The sequence below is a fragment of the Heteronotia binoei genome, chromosome 13 (genome assembly GCF_032191835.1).
Source record: "Heteronotia binoei isolate CCM8104 ecotype False Entrance Well chromosome 13, APGP_CSIRO_Hbin_v1, whole genome shotgun sequence".
Classification (NCBI taxonomy): domain Eukaryota; kingdom Metazoa; phylum Chordata; class Lepidosauria; order Squamata; family Gekkonidae; genus Heteronotia; species Heteronotia binoei.
This window is the reverse complement of record NC_083235.1, coordinates 81797428-81821638: the sequence shown is the minus strand read 5'-3', so window position 1 is coordinate 81821638 and position 24211 is coordinate 81797428. Positions and strand designations below refer to the sequence as shown.

Below are 24211 nucleotides of genomic sequence, written 5' to 3'. Positions count from 1 at the left end.
AGGTGGTTCCTCCCTTTTGCCCTGCAATGTGTATGTTGTTTATCTCTGAACATTGCTTCCAAGGTGGTAAGGGAGTATCTCTGTGTTCCCCCCCATAGCATGGGCGTCCGGGTGATGGACACCTCTTGGGTGACTCGCAGAGGCACCTCCATAGTTCGTAAGGCATCTTCCACCCCTCCTGCCATGCAGCCCCCTGCTCCACCTTCTGATCTTGCTGCTACTCCTCAGTCACCAATTCCTGAGCAATCTCTTGACATTTCAGCTACTTCCTTCCCTACTCCAACTAGCTTCGATTTGCCACCAGGAGGTGAACGATCAAGGTAAGTTCTGGAGGCAGCATACATGGCTGCTGCTACATTCTGTGGTCCTGGAGTCTCTGTGAACATGCCCGCTACCTCTGTACTTGCATGGGCCCTCTTTACTTTTGCTTCAGCTTTCACTTTGCATGTGTATGTGTCTATGGTGTAAGAGAATTCAGGCACAAAATAATGGTACTACCCCCTTAATGTAAGCAACAAGAATACCCCTGCAGAAGTGTTCAGATTGCATCCAAGATTGGCACTGAGAACATAAGGAAGAAGTTAGTGGTGGTTATTTTGAGAGTGCAGAGCATGCACAAACCCTCCTGGTTCCTTCTTCCCTTTTCTCTTAGAATATTCCCAAACATGGCTGATACACCAAAGATATGTGCTGCTGGCTTCTACTGAGCCAATACTTTTAAGGCTAGATTTTGGTGCCAGTCTCACAAGTTACCCCTGATGTCTATCCTTGCCTATGTCAAAGGACTGGCCTCTCTTTAAGATCCCAGTTATTCTGACATCCTCAGTGTTCTTCATTCTATTGGAGAAGCCCAGCTTCATTCAGTTGCTGGGCTTTTAAAATAAATCCTGAATTTGCAAATCTGCAGTTTCTGATGTATGTTATTTTGTGCTAAGCATTCATATGTAGGGTCAGCTTTCTGGCAAGCAGGACATAACCTTTTGTGTTTGCCGTATTCACATGCACAGAGAGAAGGGTTGCCCATGCAATATCATGCATATGTTTTTGGTTTGTGCTTCTGCTATACATGTACTCGCTGCTGAAAGCAAATATGGAATTGGGCTTTTAATGTGCTGCATGTTGACATGCTCACAAGAGACTTGGGGTGGGGGGAGTTACGCATGGGACAAGCAGTTCCAGGGGGGAAAAAGATAACAATGAAACATCACAAAATTGAGTCTCATTCAGCTTTGTGGTTTTATCACAAAACAAAGGGTGAGATCTGAGCAAAATCTGGACTGAGGTCTGTTACAGAATGGTTCTGTATTCTCATGGGAGAAGGGGACAGATCCTCTGAGTATTTTTCCAGCCCATGTGCTGCAGCAACAGGAGCTTTAATTCTCTGTTGCAGGATCTCCATTTGCACCCTCTGCTGTTGCTTTTCTTTTGTCTTGTTGGTTCTTTACCATCTTCTGTCCCAAAGGGACTAGGCACAGCCTTCAGTTGGCTATTGCAGTTTTGGGAGGCTTGTTCCTTTCTAATAAATGGTCAACCACCATTTTTCACATTCCAGTTTGTTCAGCCTATTTTTAATGGGCTAGTCTCATGCCTTTAAATTCACAAGACCATGTACCACTCTCCTGTGCATATCTACACCAGGCATTCCATTCTCCTGCCTGTTGGGCCTTTCCAATCACCCTTAATTTGGGACTGGCAGGAGAACAGTGGAGGATGGAAATGATAGCACATGACATGATGTCAGCCCATCAACCAACATTCTGGAAACTCTAGAACTTTTGGCTAACATGCTGATGTCATGTTAAGGTTTTTGCACAGGTGTGATGATGCATCACATGATACCACATCTGCATCCTGCCCAACCTGTAAAGTTTCCAGGGGTGCCAGGCAATTGTCTGGCATTCCTAATCTACACTTACATAAGCATGGACACAGCACTTGGCCCACTGGGTAACTCTTCTCTAGTTGCAAGTTGAGGGCATCATAAATGCCTAATGTTCTGGCATTTTCAGCTCCCCCATTGGCTGTGGTGCATACCACATCAGCAATTGGTCCATGAACTATTAGCCAAGACAACTTGCATGCCATTAGCTGGGTCTACTCCTCTCCCCTGCCCACTGCTGGCCCCAAAACAGACGAGGATTGGGCCACTGGGGAAGCTGCTAGGCAGTAGCTGTTGCTACTCAATCTACTGTTGCTACTTTTGTCATTAAAAACCAACCAAACTTGGTTTTGTCAGTAACAGGTGGGGGGAGGAGGCCCTTTCCAGGCCTCTTTTGGTTTTTGAGGGAGAACATAAGAACATAAGAGAAGCCATGTTGGATCAGGCCAACAGCCCATCAAGTCCAACACTCTGTGTCACACAGTGGCAAAATTTTTTTACATACACACATACACTGTGGCTAATAGCCACTGATGGACCTGTGCTCCATATTTTTATCTAAACCCCTCTTGAAGGTGGCTATACTTGTGGCCGCCACCACCTCCTGTGGCAGTGAATTCCACATGTTAATCACCCTTTGGGTGAAGAAGTACTTCCTTTTATCCGTTTTAACCTTTCTGCTCAGCAATTTCATCGAATGCCCACGAGTTCTTGTATTGTGAGAAAGGGAGAAAAGTACTTCTTTCTCTACTTTCTCCATCCCATGCATTATCTTGTAAACCTCTATCATGTCACCCCGCAGTCAACGTTTCTCCAAGCTAAAGAGTCCCAAGCGTTTCAACCTTTCTTCATAGGGAAAGTGCTCCAGCCCTTTAATCATTCTAGTTGCCCTTCTCTGGACTTTCTCCAATGCTATAATATCCTTTTTGAGGTGCGGCGACCAGAACTGCACACAGTACTCCAAATGAGACCGCACCATCGATTTATACAGGGGCATTATGATACTGGCTGATTTGTTTTCAATTCCCTTCCTAATAATTCCCAGCATGGCGTTGGCCTTTTTTATTGCAGACGCACACTGTCTTGACATTTTCAGTGAGTTATCTACCACGACCCCAAGATCTCTCTCTTGGTCAGTCTCTGCCAGTTCACACCCCATCAACTTGTATTTGCAGCTGGGATTCTTGGCCCCAATGTGCATTACTTTGCACTTGGCCACATTGAACCGCATCTGCCACGTTGACGCCCACTCACCCAGCCTCAACAGATCCCTTTGGAGTTCCTCACAGTCCTCTCTGGTTCTCACCACCCTGAACAATTTAGTGTCATCCGCAAACTTGGCCACTTCACTGCTCACTCCCAACTCTAAATCATTTATGAACAAGTTAAAGAGCATGGGACCCAGTACCGAGCCCTGCGGCACCCCACTGCTTACCGTCCTCCACTGCGAAGACTGCCCATTTATACTGACTCTCTGCTTCCTATTACTAAGCCAGTTTTTGATCCACAAGAGGACCTGTCCTTGTACTCCATGACTCTAAAGTTTTCTAAGGAGCCTTTGATGAGGAACTTTATCAAAAGCTTTCTGGAAGTCAAGGTAAACAACATCTATCGGGTCGCCTTTGTCCACATGTAACAGGTTAGTGAGCCAAGATCTTCCCTTGCAGAACCCATGCTGAGTCTTCCTCAATAACCCGTGTTCATCAATGTCCCTACTCATTCTGTCCTTGATAATGGTTTCTACCAACTTTCCCGGTATTGAAGTCAGACTGACTGGCCTGTAATTTCCCGGATCTCCTCTGGAACCCTTTTTAAAGATGGGGGTGACATTTGCTACCTTCCAGTCCTCAGGAACGGAGGCAGATTTCAATGAAAGATTACAGATTTTTGTTAGAAGATCCACAAGTTCAACTTTGAGTTCTTTCAGAACTCTCGGATGTATGCCATCCGGACCCGGTGACTTATTAGTTTTTAATTTGTCTATCAGTTGTAGGACCTCCTCTTTTGTCACCTCAATCTGACTCAGGTCTTTCAACACCCCTTCCAAAATGAGTGGTTCTGGGGCGGGCAAAAAGTTCTCGTCTTCCACAGTGAAGACGGAGGCAAAAAATTCATTTAGCTTCTCAGCCATTTCCCTATCCTCCTTCAGTAATCCTTTTACCCCATGGTCATCCAAGGGCCCCACTTCCTCCCTGGCTGGTTTCCTACTTCTAATATATTTGAAGAAAGTTTTATTGTTGGTCTTTATGTTTTTTGCAATATGCTCCTCATAGTCCCTTTTTGCCTGCCTGATCACAGTCTTGCATTTGATTTGCCACAGCCTGTGTTCCCTTTTACTAATCTCACTTGGACTGGTTTTCCACCGCTTAAAGGAGTCCTTCTTACCTTTTACAGTTTCCATTACTTTGTTTGTTAACCATGCAGGCCTTTTCTTATGCCTGTTTGTGCCTTTCCTAACTTGTGGTATGTATTTTATCTGAGCTTCTAGGATTATAGTTTTAAATAGCGTCCAAGCTTCCCCAAGGGTTTTGACCGTATGTACCTTTCCTTTCAGTTTCCTCCTCACATGCCTCCTCATCTCAGTGTATTTACCCCTTTTAAAGTTAAACGTGGTTGTGGCGGTCTTTTTGGACAACTCCCTATTTATACAAACGGTGAAATCAATAACATTATGGTCACTGCTCCCAAGCGGCACAATCACTTTTACATCTCTCACCAAGTCTTGGGCATTACTTAGGACCAAATCCAGGATCGCCCCACCCCTGGTAGGTTCTGAGACCATCTGCTCCATAGCACAGTCATTGAGAGCATCAAGAAACTCAATCTCTTTTTCTCGACCAGAACACATATTGACCCAATCAATCTGCGGGTAGTTAAAATCACCTATTACGACACAGTTTTTACGTTTAGCCGCTATCTTTAATCCTTCCATCATATTATAATAGTCCTCTCTCTTTTGATTTGGTGGGCGATAACAAACTCCCATAGTTAAATTTCCTTTTGGGCCCTCTATTTCAACCCAAAGCATTTCTAAAAGTGAATCTAATTCTCTGACCTCAGTCTTACTGGACCGTATATCCTCTCTGACATACAGAGCCACCCCACTTCCAACCCTTCCCTCCCTATCCTTCCGATATAGCTTATATCCAGGAATCACCGTGTCCCACTGATTCTCCTCATTCCACCAAGTTTCTGAAATTCCCACAATGTCTATGTTTTCTCCCAACACTAAACATTCCAATTCACCAATTTTACTTCGAACACTTCTAGCATTTGCATACAAACATCTATAATTTCCCAGGCGAGCTAGGCCCGCCACCTTCCTCTTGCCACCTCGAGACTCTGGCAGACAGTCCATATTGTTTGTCGCCTTCACAGTGGACAACTCTGGTCCGTTACCCGGTAGAAAAATAGCAGCTAACCCTTCATCTCTTTGAGACGAGTCCTCCCGAACCAGAGACATTTCATCTCCTGTCGGCTTTCCCCCAAGATTTAGTTTAAAAACTGCTCTGCCACCTTTTTGATTTTAAGCGCCAGCAGCCTGGTTCCATCCGGGGACAAGTGGAGACCGTCTCTTTTGTACAGCTCCCGCTTGTTCCAGAAAGCATCCCAGTGCCTAACAAACTTAAACCCTTCCTCCTTACACCATCGTCTCATCCACACATTGAGACTTCTAATTTGTGCCTGTCTCTTCTGCCCTGCACGTGGAACAGGTAGCACTTCCGAGAAGGCTACCTTGGAGGTCCTGGCCTTAAGTCTCCCACCTAGCAGCCTAAATTTTTCCTCCAGGACCTCACGACTGCATTTCCCCACATCGTTGGTGCCAACATGCATCACGACCACAGGCTCCTCCCCAGCACTGTCTATCAGCGTAATGTCCACTACCTTCGCACCAGGCAGGCAAGTCACCATACGGTCAGTACGCTGTTTCGCCACCCAGCTGTCTACTTGCCTAAGGATCGAATCACCAACTACCAAAACCCCCTCTCTCCCCCTGCTCAGGGATGGTTCCTTGGCGCGAAAGGATTCCCGCTCACCAACCGAAGAAGAGGTCCCTTCTGAGGGCGCATTCCCCTTGTCCTCAGCACGGTGCCCTGTTCCCTCTCGACCCTCTTGCTCTCTGGCAGCAATGGGGCTGCTACGTTCAGAGCGGGGCTCATCTAATACGCCCCCGAGAGTCTTCCCCAAGTGCCTAACTGACCGTCTCTGCTTCTCCAGGGCAGTCACCTCGGCCTCAAGGGTACGAACTCGTTCCCTGAGGACCAGGAGCTCCTTGCATCGAGCACACACCCAAGACTTCTGTCCTTTGGGCAGATAGTCATACATGTGACACTCAGTGCAAAACACTGGAAAGCCCCCAACCCCCTGCTGGCATTCTATCTTCATGATATATATATATATATTAAAATATACAGTCCTCTTTAAATGCTGTTTGTTTAAGTGGCTCCCCTTCTGGAGGGTCAACTTACCTTAGCTCAACTTACCTTATTGGGAACTTACCTTATTTGGAGAACAAGGAAATCAGGGATCTGGGTTCCTGGCCCTTAGAGAGCCCCTAGGCGAAGAGCCCTTTAGCTCTCGCCCTTCGGCTCGCGCCCTTCAGCTCGTGCCAAAGGCTCGCGCCTTTGGCAAGGCGCAGCTTAAAATGCAAAGAGGGTGGAGCAGAGGCACTCCTCAGCAATCAGCAGCAATCACTCTTAATCTCTTTCACCCTTAGGCCAGTCAACCAAACAAAGAGCAGTCAACCAAACAAAGAGCAGTTCCCCAGCTATCACACCTTAGAATTTTAGGCAGCCCCACAAACCTTAGAATGAAGTCCTTAGAATGAAGTCCTTCAAAACTCAGAAATTCTCAGCAATTTCTCCAGCTGTCTCAGCTATCAGAGCTGCTCTGCTCCTCTCAGACCTCTGTGAGGAAGACAAATTCAACTTGTTCCATTTTATCAAATCTCCATCAATCTTACGCCAAAGCTTCTCATAATTATTTTTGTACAAATCAATATTTTTTGTTGTGATTTCCACACCTAAATATTTTACTTTAGAAGTAACTTCACATTCTGTTAGATTTTGTAGTTCTTTCTGTTTACTCTTTGACATATTTTTACACAATATTTTCGATTTTTTCTTTGTTTATGTAAAAACCTGCCAGTTCTCCATATTCTTGTATCTTACAAAGCAGCAATGTTGTTACATGAGTGGGATTTTCATATATAACATTACATCTTCAAATGCTCTGTATTTATAAGAAAAACCTCTCAGTTTCAAACCCTCTATCTCCTTATCTTCTTGAATTTGCATAAGCAAAACCTCTAAAGTCATTATAAATATCAATGGAAATAGAGGGCAACCTTGTCTTGTTCCTTTACTAATTGTCATCTTTTCCATCAAGTCTGCATTTATACAGAGGCATGCTTGTTGTTCAGTATATACCGCCTTCACCATCCTTATAAAATCATCTCCCAGTCTCATTTTTTCCATCACTGCAAACATAAAATCCCATTGCACATTATCAAATGCTTTCTCTGCATCTGCAAAAAATAATGCTACTTCTTTTTCCAGGTGTTTCTCATAATATTCAATAATATCCACCACTGTTCTGATATTATTTCTAATTTGCCTCCTGGGAAGAAATCCTGCTTGCTCTTCTTTAATAACATTGTTCAAATGCTGTTTAAGTTATTCTGCTAAAATTCTAGCATGTATTTTATAGTCATTATTAAGTAGTGAGATTGGTCTATAATTTATTGCATTCGTGGAGTCTCTGTCTTCTTTCGGTATCAACGGAATTACTGCTTCTTTCCATGTGTTAGGTATTTTCCCATCTCTTCTTATAATATTCATCAATTTCTGAAGTTTTGGTGATAGCGCCTCCACAAGCACTTTATTAAATTTTGCCATAAATCATCTGGACCGGGTGCTTTCCCTAATTTCATTGAATTAATTGCCACCTCTACTTCTCCTCTTTCAATTGGTTGATTTAATACCTTCTCCATATTTTCTGTTAAGGGGTTTACTTTGATTTTCTGTAAATATACTTCAATTTTTCCTTTATCCACCTTTTGACCTTTAAACAACTTGGTGTAAAATTTGTAAAATTCTCTTTTAATTCCTTCTTGGTCAACAATATCCTTACCTCCCGATACTATTTTGTTAATAATGTTATTCTCCTTTTTTTTCTTCATTTGCCAGGCCAAATATTTTCCAGTTTTATTCACTCCTTCGAAAGATTTCTGTTGAAGTCTTTTTAAATTCCATTCCACTTCTTTGTTTAACAAATGTCTCAATTGACTTCATAATATTGTAATCTCCCTTATAATTTTCTTTTTCCCAGGTCTCTTTTTAAGCTCCTTCTCCTTTTTTACAATCTCTTTCTGAATATCCACCATTAGCTTGTCTTTGGCTCTTTTATCTTTATTGTTCAATGTAATTAAAATACCCCTCATTACCGCTTTATATGCATCCCACACAGTTTGAAATTGAATGTCCTCTTTTTCATTTATTTGAAAGAAAGACTTGGCCTCCTTTTCCAGAGACACCACTACTTCCTTTTTCTGTAGCAAATCTTCATTTATCCGCCATCTGAAAGTCTTTTTCACAGGTTTTGTAGACCATATTAATGAATTGTGGTCTGCTCCTACTTTAGAAGAATTTATTTCTCCCAATCGAGGCTTTTATAGGCCCACTGAATATTGTCTCCAAAAACCTTTCATTATGCATACTGCTTTTCCCACTGAAGCAAGGTGTAGTTTCTTTAGCTCTCAGACAAACATCACATCTTTCCTTGGGTTTATCACAATGCACAACATCAAGTCTACAATCCTCTAACAACTTCTCAACACTTTGCATGCTAACTTTACATGCCAAGCATAAACACATCTCCTATGGTCACATTTTCTGCCTTTAGTCTGGCAAACAGTCTTTTCTACAACATCAACAGCATCTGACCTTTCACTTAAGTCCATAATATAATGAGCTTCATTTATTTCATCCAGTTTAAAACTAATTCCAGAATTCTTCTTAATAATTTCACCATCATCTCCTTTATCAAGATATACAGCACAATTATTTTTATAAGCACTAGGCTTGAAAGTAAATTCTCAATTGATTCAGCTGCATAAGCTACACTTTTCAGTCTTACTGGCATTAAATCTCCATCAGTGGTAAGCAATTTCATTTTGATCTCACCCACACCAAGACTTTCAAGGGTTTCTGGTTGGCACCTATCATTTCAGGTCTCTGACTTTCATCCAACTCTGAAAATATGCCTTTATATCGACAAATATGCATAGAAGCTCCACTATCAATCAAAAATCATCCTCTTCCACCAATAAAATCCACATAATTAGTATACATGGTGCTTTCTCTGTTCTTTTCTTTGTTCCCACCTGGGCCATATGGCTTGAAAAATTTCTGGCTGCTATTATTTCTACGGCCATGAGATGGTGCCCGTGTTCCTTCATTTGAAACATGTGCTTCAACATTCCTTTATCTAATAGCAGTATTCTGATTATTACAATATCTCACAATATGGCCCTTTAAACCACATCTATGGCAAATTATATTCTTCCTTGCCTTATTCTTATGCTGTGGTTTCAGGCTTAAAGCAGACATAGAATCAGATAGTTCAATGTCCTTCCCATATCTGGAGGCTGCTTCCTCCTTGATAGCATTTAACAGACCTTCCAGATACAAATCTGTTAGCAGTCTCAAAATTATCTTGATAGGCTTGTAACTACTGGGTTGAGCTTTCAATCTAGTTGAGATTAAGTCTCTTTCTGCAATAGGCTCACCAAGCTCCTGTAGTTAGGATTGCATGTACATAAGTTCCTTCAGACGTTTAGTCACATTCGCCCCTTCTTGCACTTGAAAACCAAATATTTTGCCCTTTAAATCATGAATAGTGCTTATGGGAGTTTCATTATATTTAAATTCAAGGCATTCAATCATTTGTTTTGCAGTTTTAATATTATGCAATCCAGAAATTTCATATGGCTCAATAGACTCTAAAATTAGAGTTTTCGCAAAACCATCTAGCCATTTAAAAGTTGATTTTTCTGGCTCATTTTCAGGGGGATTTCCAGATAAAGTTCTTTCAGTTCCACAAATCTCAAGTCTTTGCATTAGGAGTGAGAGCCAGAATGAGAAATTATTCTTAGTTAACTTCAGGGTACTAAATCCTATCATGGCAGGCTACTCACGGTCCCAAAACCAAGATTTGCAGTGGCTGCTTCTGCAGACATGGAAACAGAAAGTCCAGTGGTTCCTTTCTCTGGGCTCAACATTTTTCATAGCAATGAGGCAGGACAGGGTTAAAGATTCATCCTTCCTTACTGGAGAGAAAAGGCAGCTGGGTGTGCAAACATGGTTGCAGCAAGGCTCTTCCAAGGTCTCTGACATAATCCACAGAAAAAGGGGGGAAATCTCCAAAAATCTCTCTTTAGCGCATCCAAGGCAGGCTTTGAAGAAAGTAGCAGTGTTTTCAGATCAAGACAATCTGAATTCAAAGCTGATTTAAGTCAGAATGCTCTCGGTAATGGCCGGAGGGGGGGGGGGAAGCGTCATTTTAAAATTCAGGCTTGACTGGCTCAGCATAGCAGCTTGCTTTCCAAATGCTCTCAAAGGCGATCCAGATTTAAAATTCATGAAGAGTTAAAAAAAAAAGAGTCCATGCTATAAGCTACCAGCTAGATGGCAAAAACCACACCCAGCTACTAGTTTTGTAACAAAAACCAATTACCATCTCCTCTGCTATCAATTTTTGTAGGGAATTCTATTTGAAATTCTATTTCTTTATCTCAAACAGTTCGATGGATCGCTGGATCAAATAATCATTGAGAAGCATTTAACGTGAAAGCAAAGATTTATTTATTACTACAAGGAAAGGGTACTGGGAGGTAAAAATAACAAACACTAAAGAACTACATCCTCACACTAGAAGACGACATGCTTAATGGAGAATATTTCCTCCTCCTTGACCTCTCTGCCTGAACAAAGGAAGTCACCTGACTAACTGACCAAACAAAACAGGTTTTCCCGCTTCTAGACCTTGATTGACAGCAATCAGTATCTTCTTCCTAGGTCATGCAGACAATAGGGAATCAGGCACAGTGTTAACCCCATAATGACTGGAACTTTAGAACATTGCAAAGGACATAAAGAACAGATACATAATCCAACATTAATCACCCTTTGGGTGAAGAAGTGCTTCCTTTTATCAGTTCTAGCCCAATGACTCAGCAATTTCATTGAATGTCCACAAGTTCTTGTATTGTGAGAAAGGGAGAAAAATACTTCTTTCTCTACCTTCTCTATCCCATGCATAATCTTGTAAACCTCTGTCATGTCACCCCGCAGTCAACATTTCTCCAAGCTAAAGAGCCCTAAGTGTTTTAACCTTTCTTCATAGAGAAAGTGTTCCAACCCTTTAATCAATCTAGTTGCCCTTTTCTGCACCATTTCCAAGGCTATAATATCTTTTTTGAGGTGCAGTAACCAGAATTGTACGCAGTATTCTAAATGAGGCCACACCATCAATTTATACAGGGGCATTATGATACTGGCTGATTTGTTTTAAATTCCCTTCCTAATAATTCCCAGCATGGTGTTGGCCTTTTTTATTGCAGTCACACACTGTCTCGACATTTTCAGTGAATTATCTACCATGAACCCAAGATCTCTCTCTTGGTAGGTCTCCGCCAGTTCACACCCCATCAACTTGTATTTATAGTTAGGATTTTTGGCCCCAATGTGCATTACTTTGCACTTGGTCACATTGAACCTCATTTGCTACCTTGATGCCCACTCGCACAGCCTTGACAGATCCCTTTGGAGTGCCTCACAATCCTCTCTGGTTCTCACCACCCTGAACAATTTAGTGTCATCCGCAAACTTAACCACTTCACTGCTTACTCCCAAACTCCAAATCATTAGTGAACAAATGAAAAAGCATCAGACCCAGTACCGAGTCCTGCGGCACCCCACTGCTTACCATCCTCCACTGAGAAAATTGCCCATTTATACTCACTCTCTGTTTTCTATGAATGAGCCAGTTTTTGATCCACAAGAGGACTTGTTCTTTTACCCCATGATTCTCGAGCTTACTAAGGAGCCTTTGATGAGGAACTCTATCAAAAGCTTTCTGGAAGTCAAGGCAAACAACATCTATTGAGTCTCCTTTGTCCCCTTTGATCCAGTCCCTAAGCTTATTGGTGCGGGGCAGCAAGATCTCTTGCTGCAAATCTTGGTTTCCTTTCAGTATCCCAGGCATCAGGTAATTCTCTAGAGCAGGGGTGGCCAAACTCGCTTAATGTAAGAGCCACATAGAATAAACATCAGATGTTTGAGAGCCACAAGACATGAACGATGAACGTCAGATGTTTGAGGGAGGGGAGGGGGAAGGATGGAAGGAAGGAAAATACATGGGGAGAGGTGGAAAGAAAGCAACTTTAACTTTAAATGCGTTCTCCAGGTCTCTAGCTGGCTTGGCTTGGAGACGTGATTTAAAGAGAGAAATGTCTTCTCTAAGCTGGCACTTGGCCACATTGAACCTTTTATAGACCCACTGAATATTGTCTCCAAAAGCCACAGAGCAGTGGGGGCTTCAAGAGCCACACAATATGTGTGGAAAGACATATGGCTCCTGAGCCACAGTTTGGCCATCCCTACTCTAGAGAGAAAGTCCTGTTACATTATTCCTCTACCCTGTTGCCAGGCAAGTTTTGGGATAAGAAAGGGGGCAGGAAACTGATGGGAAGAGGGTTATAGTCTAAGACAGAAAATAATTTTGTGGGGGAGTGACTCTAGCTCTTTCCTCGGACTGCAGGTGAGAATTTGGAGAAATCAGTGTTTATATTTCAAGCTCGGAAATCACTGACTTCTGCAACATTACTGCTTTCTAGTTATATAACCTCAAAACCAGGGACAAACACATATACACTGCCCTGGCTCCTAAAGTGAACCCTCAAAAGCCTCAGGATTTGATATTTTAGGAAACCAGTACCTGATTTAGCCCAGCTTGCTAAATGTAGGAATTGCCAAATTAGAGTTTTCCCATTGAAGGAAACATTTTGGTAGATGTAACTTCCTTCCCTGTGTTCTAGCCCTAAGTATGTGTGTGTGTATAGAACTCTGCTTGAAGAGAAATGATGGCTAAGGGTTTAGAAAGTGGTGTGGTCATGAACAGCCTCATTCACAGAGCCTGGCCTCTGGTTTTCAAGTGGCTGCTGTGACTTTAGAGTGGTTTATGGGAAAGAAAGCAGAAACCAGGTTCTGTATTGTCATCTCGAGAGACTGGGAACTTCTGCCTCAGTCTCCTGTAAACTTTGCAGCTGGGAGCCCTTCTCTTCCCTGTATGTTTTGGCAGTTGTTCTTTCCTTTGCTTTTGGCTGTTTTCAAAACTCCTGTTCGGTTCATCCCTGTTCAAATGGTCTCTGCTCTCCCCCCCCCTTTTTTTTTGTTTTGTTGTTTTGGACATTTGCAGCACGGATGGTGTATCGTCTAGTTGGTCGGATTCCTGTTACATCTACCCATCCCCTGAGGACAACAAGCTTCCCTCATACTGCTGCTATCCATCCTTCCACCACTTGCACTCCAAGATTGGCCCAAACACTAGGTTTGAGCCTTCCCTGCCACTGTACTGGTGGTCAGGATACTGCCAAACTCTGCCCCCTGCTTCTTCCTCCTCTTCTCCCTCCCCTCAGCAACTGGACATTAACTCTAACCCTAAGCCATATTTCCTGCACCTCCCTCAGCAGAACTCCCTCACAGAGATGCATTGTCCTGAGACTAACCTCTCCTCTGTTCATATGAAAACCTCCCTTACCTTATCCAAACCTGATCCTCCCAGCACTCTTTACAGTTCCCATATGTCAGTCTCTCCCGCCTGGGTCAGCACCTGTGCCAGAGACAGAGGAACCGGGCTCACTAGGTAAATAACTGCTTATTTGATAATCCTTAAGCATCATGTGTGGTTTAAGAAGAGCATCACTCTCAGGTCAGCACACAATTTTAGGGGCTGGGCCTCTTGCCTTCCTGTCAACCTCTGCATTGTGGCAGGCCTGTTTAGTGAGAATGTATAATTGTATCAATTGACAAGGCCCTGCTGATGAAGCAGTTCAGTGAAGCTCTGTCTAAACTACAGATTTAGTTAAATCTGATGACCTGGTTCATTCTCTCTTCCCAGAGAATCCCAGGAACTGATGTTTAGTCAAAGAACAGAAGTCTCAGTGACTTCCCCAAACTACAGCTCCTAAGATTCCTTGGGGAAGTCATTTATTTATTTTATTTATTTATTCTATGATTTGTATCCCGCCCTTCCCACAAAAGTGGCTCAAAAGTGGGTCAAAAGTGACTTCCCACAAAAGTCATGGTAGTGAATTCAAAATAAAACCAAATTTAGAGTGGCACTTAATTAGGATTCCCAGATCCAACTCAGGAAATATCTGGGGACTTTCCAAGCATGGCCTTTTTAAGGGACACATGCACACAAAGCAGCCACAACAATTTGCAAGCCCATATTTTTGAGTGATCTCACTGGGGTAATTTACTTCCTGGGAGGTGCTAAATGTAACAACCTGTTGTATTTCAGCCAGCTTCTTCAAACACAAGAACAGAACAGAGAACAGCCAAGGGGATGGAGTTTTCCACACTCCCCTAATCAGGTTCTACCTAACTCTTTACCGTCCATTTTGCTATATAAATGACTTCTGAAGCAAATCCAAAACATACAGAGGGACTGTGTTGATTCCTCTGCCTTTCTCACAGGCTGATTCACAGCCATGTGGCTCTGCCTCCTCACCCCACCCTGCAACTAGTGCCAAAATAGTGTATTTACAGATACATACAATAAGTGCTCACTAGTGCAGTCCAATATCTTACTCTAACAGACAAAATGCTCCACCTACACACCAACTCTCGGGGAGAGACCTGTGTGGTCCACACACAGTCTACTTATAGTCCTACTAGCCAATCAAGGCTGTGCACTGTCATGCTGACTCAGCAGGTTTCTTCTCTTGGCTTCTGCCGGCTCAAACCGGCCTGCTGATAAGGTCATTGTGACCTAGCGTGCTTGCTAGATCACCAGCTGTCAAAACATAGCTGTCAGACTGGGTGCAGATAGATTCATTACACCAACACCCCCTGCAACTCTTCTCAATTGAGATTTAAAGACACACATTTGGAAACACAAATAGTTGCAACAGTTGAAGGCTGTTGAGGGGACTTCCCTCTGCTGACCAGCTAACTGGTGGTGGGGAGGAGTGTGCAAAACTGGGGGATCCCCCACCTGGACCTGGGGGCTAGTAAGCCTGCCCTTAATGTCAGTAGTCCATCCAATCAATTCACTGCAGTGGGGCAAGATGGCTGCAAAGTCTTCTGGAATTTTGATTTGCATTACAGGCAGCCATGCTGCCATCTGTTTGCTACCATTAGAATCCCAGGAATCTTACCATATATAGCCCAGTATATTTTTACTCCTTTCTCCTTCCAGGCTTCATTTAGTTGTCTAGCCCAGCTTAATTACATGAAGTAGCATCTACATCTGCCACCTTTCTCTTTGCAAAAATTACTGATTGCCTGGATCCTGGGGTCAGATTGGCCAGCTGCTGGTCATTACAGTTATATGCAGTAGCCAACATCTAAGGAGCAAACTTGGGCAATTAATATGGCCAAAGCACTGTGTTGCAAGGCACTCTTTCTTGTCCCTCCCCTCCCCCACCCCATAAGGAACAGATTTGTACTAAAGGTCAATTTGGGAGAAAGGCTTCCCTCCATTTTGTTTTGTCTCATTGCTGCATACAGAGAGATTGAAAGGGCTACAGTGTCATTCATGCGCTAGTCATGCTCACTTTGCTTTGAAGACAGAAGTGCAAGTTTGTCTGATGCTTTGGGTGTGTACTTCGGAGCTGGGAATAAATCAGCTTTGCTTTGCTGCAAGCATTATTTGCCTATCCCAGGAAAGGGTTGGAGGCCTGTGGCCTGGGACCTTGCAAAGGTGGCAGGGGCTGATGAGATTTGAAAGAGGTGCCCTTCTTACAAAGGGACTCACAACTGCTTCTTTTCCACCTTCTGTTTCTCTTTAGCACAATAAAAACTAAAGAGCTTTCCCCCGTTTCTGGCCAGAAAGGCAGCCCAGCTTGTGGTTATATGATACCGTGTGGGACTGTGCAGCAACCACCTGGTCTCACGCAGCAGCTGTCTACAGAGCAGAGCCCACATACTCTGCGGAAAGGTATGCTTTCTCTTTGCCCAGAAGGCTAGTGGGAGCAAGTCCATTGAGTGTGAGACTAACTAGTGACAGACCTTAGCTATGGTAAATTTAACTGGCAACCATTTGGTCATGGTTTGTGTTGTTTTTAAATTCCCACCAAATACACAGCTACTGCTGTTGGGGAGTCAGTCCATTGGTGGCTGAAAATGAAAAAAAAATGGAATGAAACAAACTCCAGAACTTTTCATTGTTGAGATTTAGAAATGAGCAAACAAAAGAGGAAGCCGTGCAAAGAAGCAGGAAATGAAAAAACACAAAACTCACAGCCAACTACTGCAAAATTGTATAATATGAATAGGAACAATGAACAAATACTTTCAAAAATACACAAATTTACATGCACATAAAGTTGCAAATTCATAATGCTGACCCAAACTAAAACCGTCACTACAAAATACCGTTCCACATTTAAGATGCAAGTTCCTTCATGATTTTAAGAGCAATCGCTCTATTTCTTCTTTTGCTCACATGGAACTCAATCTGCCTTAATGTAAATTCCTTTTTGTCAGACAAACCTGTTCAAATGTCCCAAAGTTGGAAACCAAGGCACAATGGCAAACCGATAAACAGACCTTCTCCTACGAAGCTTCGTTAGGCGCAAGCATGGTATTGGGACTACTTTCAAAAAATGAAAAAAGCCATACTGTAACTCAATGCCTTACAATTCACCCCATCCATTGCGTCATAACCAAATATTAAACCAAGAAGAGTAGCAGTGTCTGAACTTACCTTACTTACCTTACATGTTGTCATCAGGAGATTATATTGTATTTAGGAAAGTTAAATTATTTTCAGCAATTTTATAAGATTTTATGCATATTTTTGTAGATGTTAAGTATTTCTTTAGGCAAACAGTGTGGCAGGTCACAGCTGATGCCAAGTAGTCTTTTTTCAGATTGTGAGCACTTTAGACGTTCTTTCTGAGTGGTCGGAGACACCAGCATTGTATGCTTAACTCAAAAAGCAATTGGGATTGTATCACTAGGTAAGTTCAGACACTGTGACTCTTCTTGGTTTAATATTTGGTTATGACACAATGAATGGGGTGAATTGTAAGGCAATGAGTTACAGTATGGCTTTTTTCATTTTTTGAAAGTAGTCCCAATACCATGCTTGCGCCTGACGAAACCTCGTGGGAAAACGATCTGTTTACTGGTTTGCCATTGTGCGTTGGTTTCCAACTTTGGGACATTTGAACTACACAGGTTTGTCTGGCACAAAGGAATTTACATTAAGGCAGACTGGGCTCCATGTGAGCAAAAGAAGAAACAGAGCGATTGCTCTTTAAATCACGAAAGAACTTGCATCTTAAATGTGGAGCAGTATTTTGTAGTGACTATTTTAGTTTAGGTCAGCATTGTGAATTTGCAACTTTATGTGCATGTAAATTTGTGTATTTTTGAAAGTATTTGTTCATTGTTCCTATTCATATTATACAATTTTGGCTGTGAGCTTTGTGCTTTTTCGTTCCCTGAGATTTAGAAATGAACAGCACTCAGTGAGGGCCTGTACAAAATTCATGCCTAATGTTCTTTCTCTGGCATGTAAGAAGCAAACCAAAACTCAGTCTGCCTCCTAGAGAAGCCACATTAATAATGAATAATCCTGTTTTGCTTCAATCTTCTACCTTCTAAGCTGCAGCTAGCTCATGCCCTTCTTATGAAGTGCCAAAGCAGGCTTGTCTCTGTCACTTAACAGGAAGCCATAACTTGAAAGTGTATTAAACCTGCTGTGGTGAATGATACTCAACTTTGCCTATCTCTTGTCTTGTCTCCTACAGTTTCAAAGAAGCTGACCCCAATCCCTGCAAAGGTTCCTTATGTCCAGTCAGGCAGCATGTCCGACCAGTCCCCAGGACAGCCATCCCCTGCCAGCCTATCTCCCACCCCACCAAGCACCCCTTCTCCTTATGGACTGAGTTACACACAAGGTTATTCCTTGGGCTCAGGCCCACTCTCTCCAGCTGCTGCTCCTTCCCTGTCTTCTCCTCCCTCCCTGATGAGCACTTTAACTAAATCACGACACCCCCCCAAGTCACGACAGAGGCCCACACTGCCGCCTCCACAGCCTCCCACATCAAATGCATCTGGCTCCAGTCCACAGTCTGTGGAGCACACCATATTAGACAGCATGTCCCCTGGGGAGAGCATGTCTACAGGTAATGATCAAATGGAACAAAGAAAGCAATGTGGGGGGTGGCCTGGGATTAATGGAAGAAAGGTACAGTTTATGAGTACCTCTGATCTCTATGCTTGATCGTCTTTTAGGTTGCTTAATATGCACATGCTGACAGGCTCTACAAAGAAGAACAGAGGTGGGAACAACCATTGCAGAGTCAGGCTTCAAGTGGGTCATCATAATATAGGTTAGGGGGATGCTGCAGACTTTTTGGTGGTTTTATCCTTTTTAAAATTTTGTGCAAAAGATTTTGTCTCTCCCAGGTGGTTAGAATAGAATTCAAGCCATGTTGTTAATTTTAGGACAAAAATTTCCTCATAATTTCTTCTGCTTGAGAAATATGTACTTTTCATAGAACTAAAAGTGGTTACCTGGAAATACCAATACTGTTTCAGGTGCAAATATCACTGATGTTTTACTGTTGGGATGATGGTGATGATGATGGTGTTGGGATGATGCAGGTATCATGGGCACCTGCAAATCCTTCCCCTGCACAGCTGTGCTTATTGGATACCATTTGACAAATAACATTTGCTATGTCTGTACAGTACACCACACCACCCCAGAAACATGGAATGTGCATCTCCAACATTTTTTTTTTTTAAAAGTAAACAACCCAGCTTTTTCCAAGAGCAAGGCTTTTGCCTGACAGCAAAACTCTGGGAGCAAATGACAAGGTTTAAAAGGGACAGTGGTCTGTCCCAGAGTAGAAACACTCTTATGGGCAGATCAAAGCCAGGAATGATGTCTACACACATGGGATTTTTCACCCATCGCTGCAGCCTTTTGATGGTGCTCCAGGTTGAACCCTGCTTTTGATGGCTTGGCAACTATTTACTACAGGCTTGAGGCATCCCAGCGGCCTCCAGAAGAGTGGGGTTATGAATGTTAAAGGGGATGGCAGCTCCCTTTCTGCAGTCTGTGAAATTGCAAATGACTAATCTTCCTTTCTGATCATTTTTCCTTCCTAAAGATGGCCTCACAACCTCCGAGGGAACCTCATGTCACTGGGAAAGGGCAGGAGGTCTCACGTTCTCATTGGTAGATAGGCAGACAGGTGCTCTTTGTTGACTGGCATTTGTGTTGTATACTACTTTTGTCTTGTTGCTGCTGTTTCTCTTCTGTGCCTTTCTCCCAATCCTATTATTGTGTCCTTGCAGCTGTTTGAGGCACGTGATGCAATATTGGATAGGTGTGAGGGGAATGCTCAGGGTAAGCTGGAGTCCCCACCCTCTCCCCTGAACCTCTCCCCTTCTGCTGCCACACACCCCTTGCCCACCTAGCCTGACCCATGGCTGTGCCTTCTCACCTCCAAAGCCACCATTCACCATTTTGCTGGCCTTGCATGGGGCATGTTGACCCAGAACTGTATGTCAGTTGAAGCCTGCTACTCTATCCCAAGTCTGCTGATAATGATATTAGTAAACTTGAGGGTGTGCTTCTGAAAACCAGTGGCCTTCATGCCTGATACATTTTTATTGTACAGACAATTAAACCCATTGAACTAAATCCTTTCCAAACCGCAGAATTCACTTGCTCCTAACCTTGCTGGCCCTTCCTTCCAATACAACTCTTTCTTTCTGCCATTCCATGTGTTCTTCTCCAAAGGGATGTCATGATATTGCCATTAATATGTATTAATGGCACTTGTAGTAGATAAGGCCAAGTGTTCTACAGCTGGCAACAGATAGTGGTCAAGAATGAAACTCAGTAATGGAATCCAGGGCTCTTGTCCAATAAGAACACACCACTTTATGGTGTTATCAGTTCAACTGATATTCTTATCAGTTCAGCTGATATATACACCTTATTCATAATCTTCTATACTGCAATTCATCTTCCATAGGCAACACATAGAGTTATTTTTAATGTTTAAATGTGAGGGAAGTCATATCATCATTAGGAATGCGTGCTTGGTATATAATGAGCCAAATAAATACCAAAAAACCCCTTATGTGTATTTTTCAGATATTTATTCAGCTCAATCAGATTAGGGAATCTGATTCAGCTACCGAAATAGGCACCTGAATAAAAGCTGATGTTATTTGGGGTTTTTTTGGGTGCAGCTCGAACTCACCGAGTCCCACCACCATGGTGAATCTCAGCAAGTAAACTCAGAAGGCACTTAAAGTTTAAATGCCTTCTGAGCTCTCTGAGTCGTGCCAACTTCTGAACTCTCTGAGTTGTGAATTTCTGTATTCCGTTATACCCTATGGGGACACTCCCCATAAGGTATAATGGAGCCAAATAAATTCAGGATTCCTGAATATTTACCCAAATCTAATACTGTTTTTTTTTAAAAAATGTCCAATAGACCTGAATATGGGAGAACATGGTTTATTTTTTTTTTACACACTCGTAATCATCATTTGAGTAAAGTCACAGTTGTGGGTAAGATTTTTTGTTTATGATGCAAATACCTTATCACTTAGGTTTTTGGGCACAAAGGCTCCTTTTTGCTCTCACAAGTAACTGCTCATTTACCATTCCTGTTTTACACTGGTAGACGTAAATATCATCTGTGGGAAACATTATATGTTTCACCTGTTCAACTTGAAAACACATTTATACCTGTGCACCCACATATACCAAGCAAATGGCTGGTCTTAAGGCACTTCACCCCAGAAGGGGGACTGCTGTCCTCCAAAGCCTTGATCTTTCCAATCCTCTAACACTAGGCCTTGCTTCCTCCTTTGCATGCTTCTCCCTTCTCTTTTTGTTGGCTTCCAATTAGAAAGGCTTTTTCAAGCATGTTTTGCCATGTGGAGTTCCCTGCCATAAGATGTTGTGAAGGCCAAAAGCTGATGAGTGGGTTCAGATGAGTGGTTGAAGCAAATTCAGTTCTATTAGGTAAGAAGGTAAAGTGGTATATGCTGCCTTTGTGTCTAGGATATCCCATGGTCTTTATGCAACTGCCGAGAGGTAGAGGTGTACAGCATGTTATGTCTTAACCATGTTGTGTCTCATGTCTTCTGGAGCACTTGGAATTTTCCATAAGGGATATTGTGTTTATCCAGAATACACAGAACTAAAAGCTGCCTTTGTGTCTAAGATATCCCATGGACTTTATTTGATTGTTGCGAGGTAGAAGTGAACAGTATATTATGTCCTAACAATATTGTGTCTCATGTCTTCTGGAGCACTTGGAATTTTCAGTATGGGGTTGTATTTATTCAGATCTGGAAGCTTTAGTTCATTTACAGCTAAATAAACTGATCCAATCCAAAATCCATGCATTCTCCAGTCCCTCAGTTTTATAAAACTAGCATGCAATGAGCTTGTTCTTCAGTTTCTAGCCACTTCTAGCTACAGTTTTGAGTGTCACTTTGGGAGAATTTCTCAGAATAGAGATTTGTAGCATTGACCAGTGCTATGAACAGTGTAGTATTTGGAGGGGAGATTCCTCTTGTCTTCTGGGTTTAGCCATGTTTGTAGACATTCTTCTCATTCTGTTTATTTTGGGAGAACACCCACATATCTTGAGCAATAGTTCCACCTTAGAAGAGAATAGACTTCATTTGAAACTTCTGTGCACTGGATTAAAACCAGTTGGGAGCTCAGCTCAGTTGGTCCTGATCAAAAACATCAGAGATCTTAAGAAGAGCCTCTCATACAAAGGTAAAAATTGTTCACCATTGATTGTATTAGCTTGTTTTGGTCCCCCATCATATATGCAAGGAAATTAGAATTATAGTATCTTAGAGTTGGAAGGGATCACCGGGGTCATCTAGTCCAACCACCTGCACAATGCAGGAAATTCTCAAACACTCTCCCCCAGACCCGGTGACACCTGCTCCACACACAGAAGATGGCCAAAAAAACCCCCCGTACTTCAGGATCCCTGGCAAAACTGGCTGGAAGAAAAATTGCTGCCTGACCCCAAAGTAGCAAACAGCGTTTCCCTGGGCATGTAAGAAAAGGTCACAAGAACTCAGCACTGATGCAGCCCTTCCTGCCCTCCTTCTCATGATCTGCCAAAGTTCACATAATTAGTATTGCTTTTAGATGGCCATCTAGCCTCTGTTCAAAAACTTACAGAGGAGAGCCCACCACCTCCCAAGGAAGCCTGTTCTACTGCTCTATCAGGAAGTTCTTCCTAATGCTCTTCCTAATCAAACTCTTTTGATTTAATTCCAACTTATTGGTTCTGGTCCAACCTTCTGGGGCAACAGAAAACAACTCTGCACCATCCTCTATATGCCAGCCCTTCAACTATTTGGAAGAGCATGATCATATCACCTCTCAGTCATCTCCTCTCCAAGATAAATATACACAGGTCCTTCAGCCTCATAGGATGGTCTCCAGACCCCTCACCATCTTCGTTGCCCTCCCCAGGACATGTTCCAGCTCATCTATATGCTTCTTAAATTGTGGTGCCCAAAACTGAACATAGTACTCTAGGTGAGATCTAACCAGAGCGGAGGAAAGCGATACCATCACTTTGTTGATTTGGACACTATAATTCTGGTGATACAGCCCAAAATCACATTTGCCTTTTTTGCTACCACATCACACTGCTGACATCTTCAGTGTATGGTCCATTAAGACCCCTAAATCCTTTCCACACAAACTACTGCCAAGACAAATCTCCACTATCCTATAATTATGTATTTGATTTCTCCTACCTAAATGCAGAATTTTACATTCATCCCCATTAAATTAATTTTATTTGTGTTAGCCCAGTTTTCCAGCTTGTCAGGATCATTCTGTATCCTGACTCTGTCTTCTTTCTATTCTTTCATCCAAATAATTTATAAAGATGTTGAACAAAACAGGTCCTTGTACAGATCCTTGAGGCATTTCACTAGTCACTCCTCTCCAAGAGGATAAAGAACTATTCACAAACACTCTTTGAGTGTGATCTGTCAACTAGTTACAGAGCCACCAAACATTAATAGGATCCAAACCACATTTTATCAACTTGTCAACAAGAATATTATGTGGAACCTTATCAAAAGCCTTACTGAAATAAAGATAAACTATTCTGAAGCATACCCTGATCCAGGAAGGCAGTAACTTTTTAAAAAGAGATATGGTTAGTCTGCAATGACTTGTTCTTGAGAAACCCACGCTGGCTCTTAGTGATCACAGATATTCTTTCTAAATGCTCAAGGACTGATTGATGATTAGTTATAAAAGTAGGAGTTGAGCACTTCTTTATCACCTGTTATAATTTCACTTTCCTGTCCCCAGAAGGAGCCTACCGTGTCCTTGCTCTTTGTCTTACTTTGAACATAAAAAGAACCCTTTTTTTTGTTTTTAGCATCTCTTGCTGGCCTAAGCTCATACTGAGCTTTAAGTTTCCTAACTCTTTTTCTACAAGCACTGGTTATCATCTTCTGTAGACATAAAACCGGTTTTATGTTGGGAAATCCCAGTTCCCTCATTGGGTGGGACTGCACTGCATCAAACTTTGGCCTGTCAATCTATCAATCAAGAGTACTTGTGTGCAAATGGTTCAGCCTGCTCCTCTCACCCACCCAAGTGGCTATTGCTAGCAAGCAAAGCTGATTCTCTCAGTGAAATGCAACCAACCCTAGTTCTGGCAGTTATTGGCTCTCCCTGCTCTCCCATTGGCTGAGCTGCCTGTCGCACTGATTCACAGAAGGAAACCCTAACCTAGAATGACTGAGGGAAGGAGAAGGCAGGAGTCAAGCCAGAGAAAGGCTTCCTTTGATTGGCTGAGAACTTTGGAAAGGGGGGGAAAATGTGTCCTGTGCCAACAGACCAGAGAGAGAGAGAGAGAGACTGAAATCCTGTGCTTAAGGCCAACAACATTATTAGAGAGAGACTGTTGGCCTGGAAGGTCTCACTACAGGCTTCTGAGGCAGAACTCATTGAGGCCAGTCCTGACTGCCAGTTCCAGGTTCTGTGGTGAAGTCTGAGGAG

The 24211-nt window shown here is 42.7% G+C and overlaps 1 protein-coding gene across 8 annotated transcripts in view; it reads left to right on the top strand.

The window, feature by feature from the left end:
• The window catches only part of ARHGAP44 (Rho GTPase activating protein 44), a 385723-nt gene that overhangs the window by 353807 nt on the left and 7705 nt on the right, over window positions 1–24211 (top strand). For 3 of the 8 annotated variants that reach the window (XM_060252571.1, XM_060252572.1, XM_060252570.1), the window contains 4 exons: window positions 99–320; window positions 13358–13804; window positions 15957–16105; window positions 17925–18302. In XM_060252571.1, the coding sequence (XP_060108554.1) occupies window positions 99–320; window positions 13358–13804; window positions 15957–16105; window positions 17925–18302 (1196 nt within the window). Of the gene's footprint in view, window positions 1–98; window positions 321–13357; window positions 13805–15956; window positions 16106–17924; window positions 18303–19482; window positions 19535–24211 lie in introns of all 8 variants that reach the window. The other 5 variants (XM_060252576.1, XM_060252577.1, XM_060252574.1 and 2 more) reach the window with 4 other exon arrangements.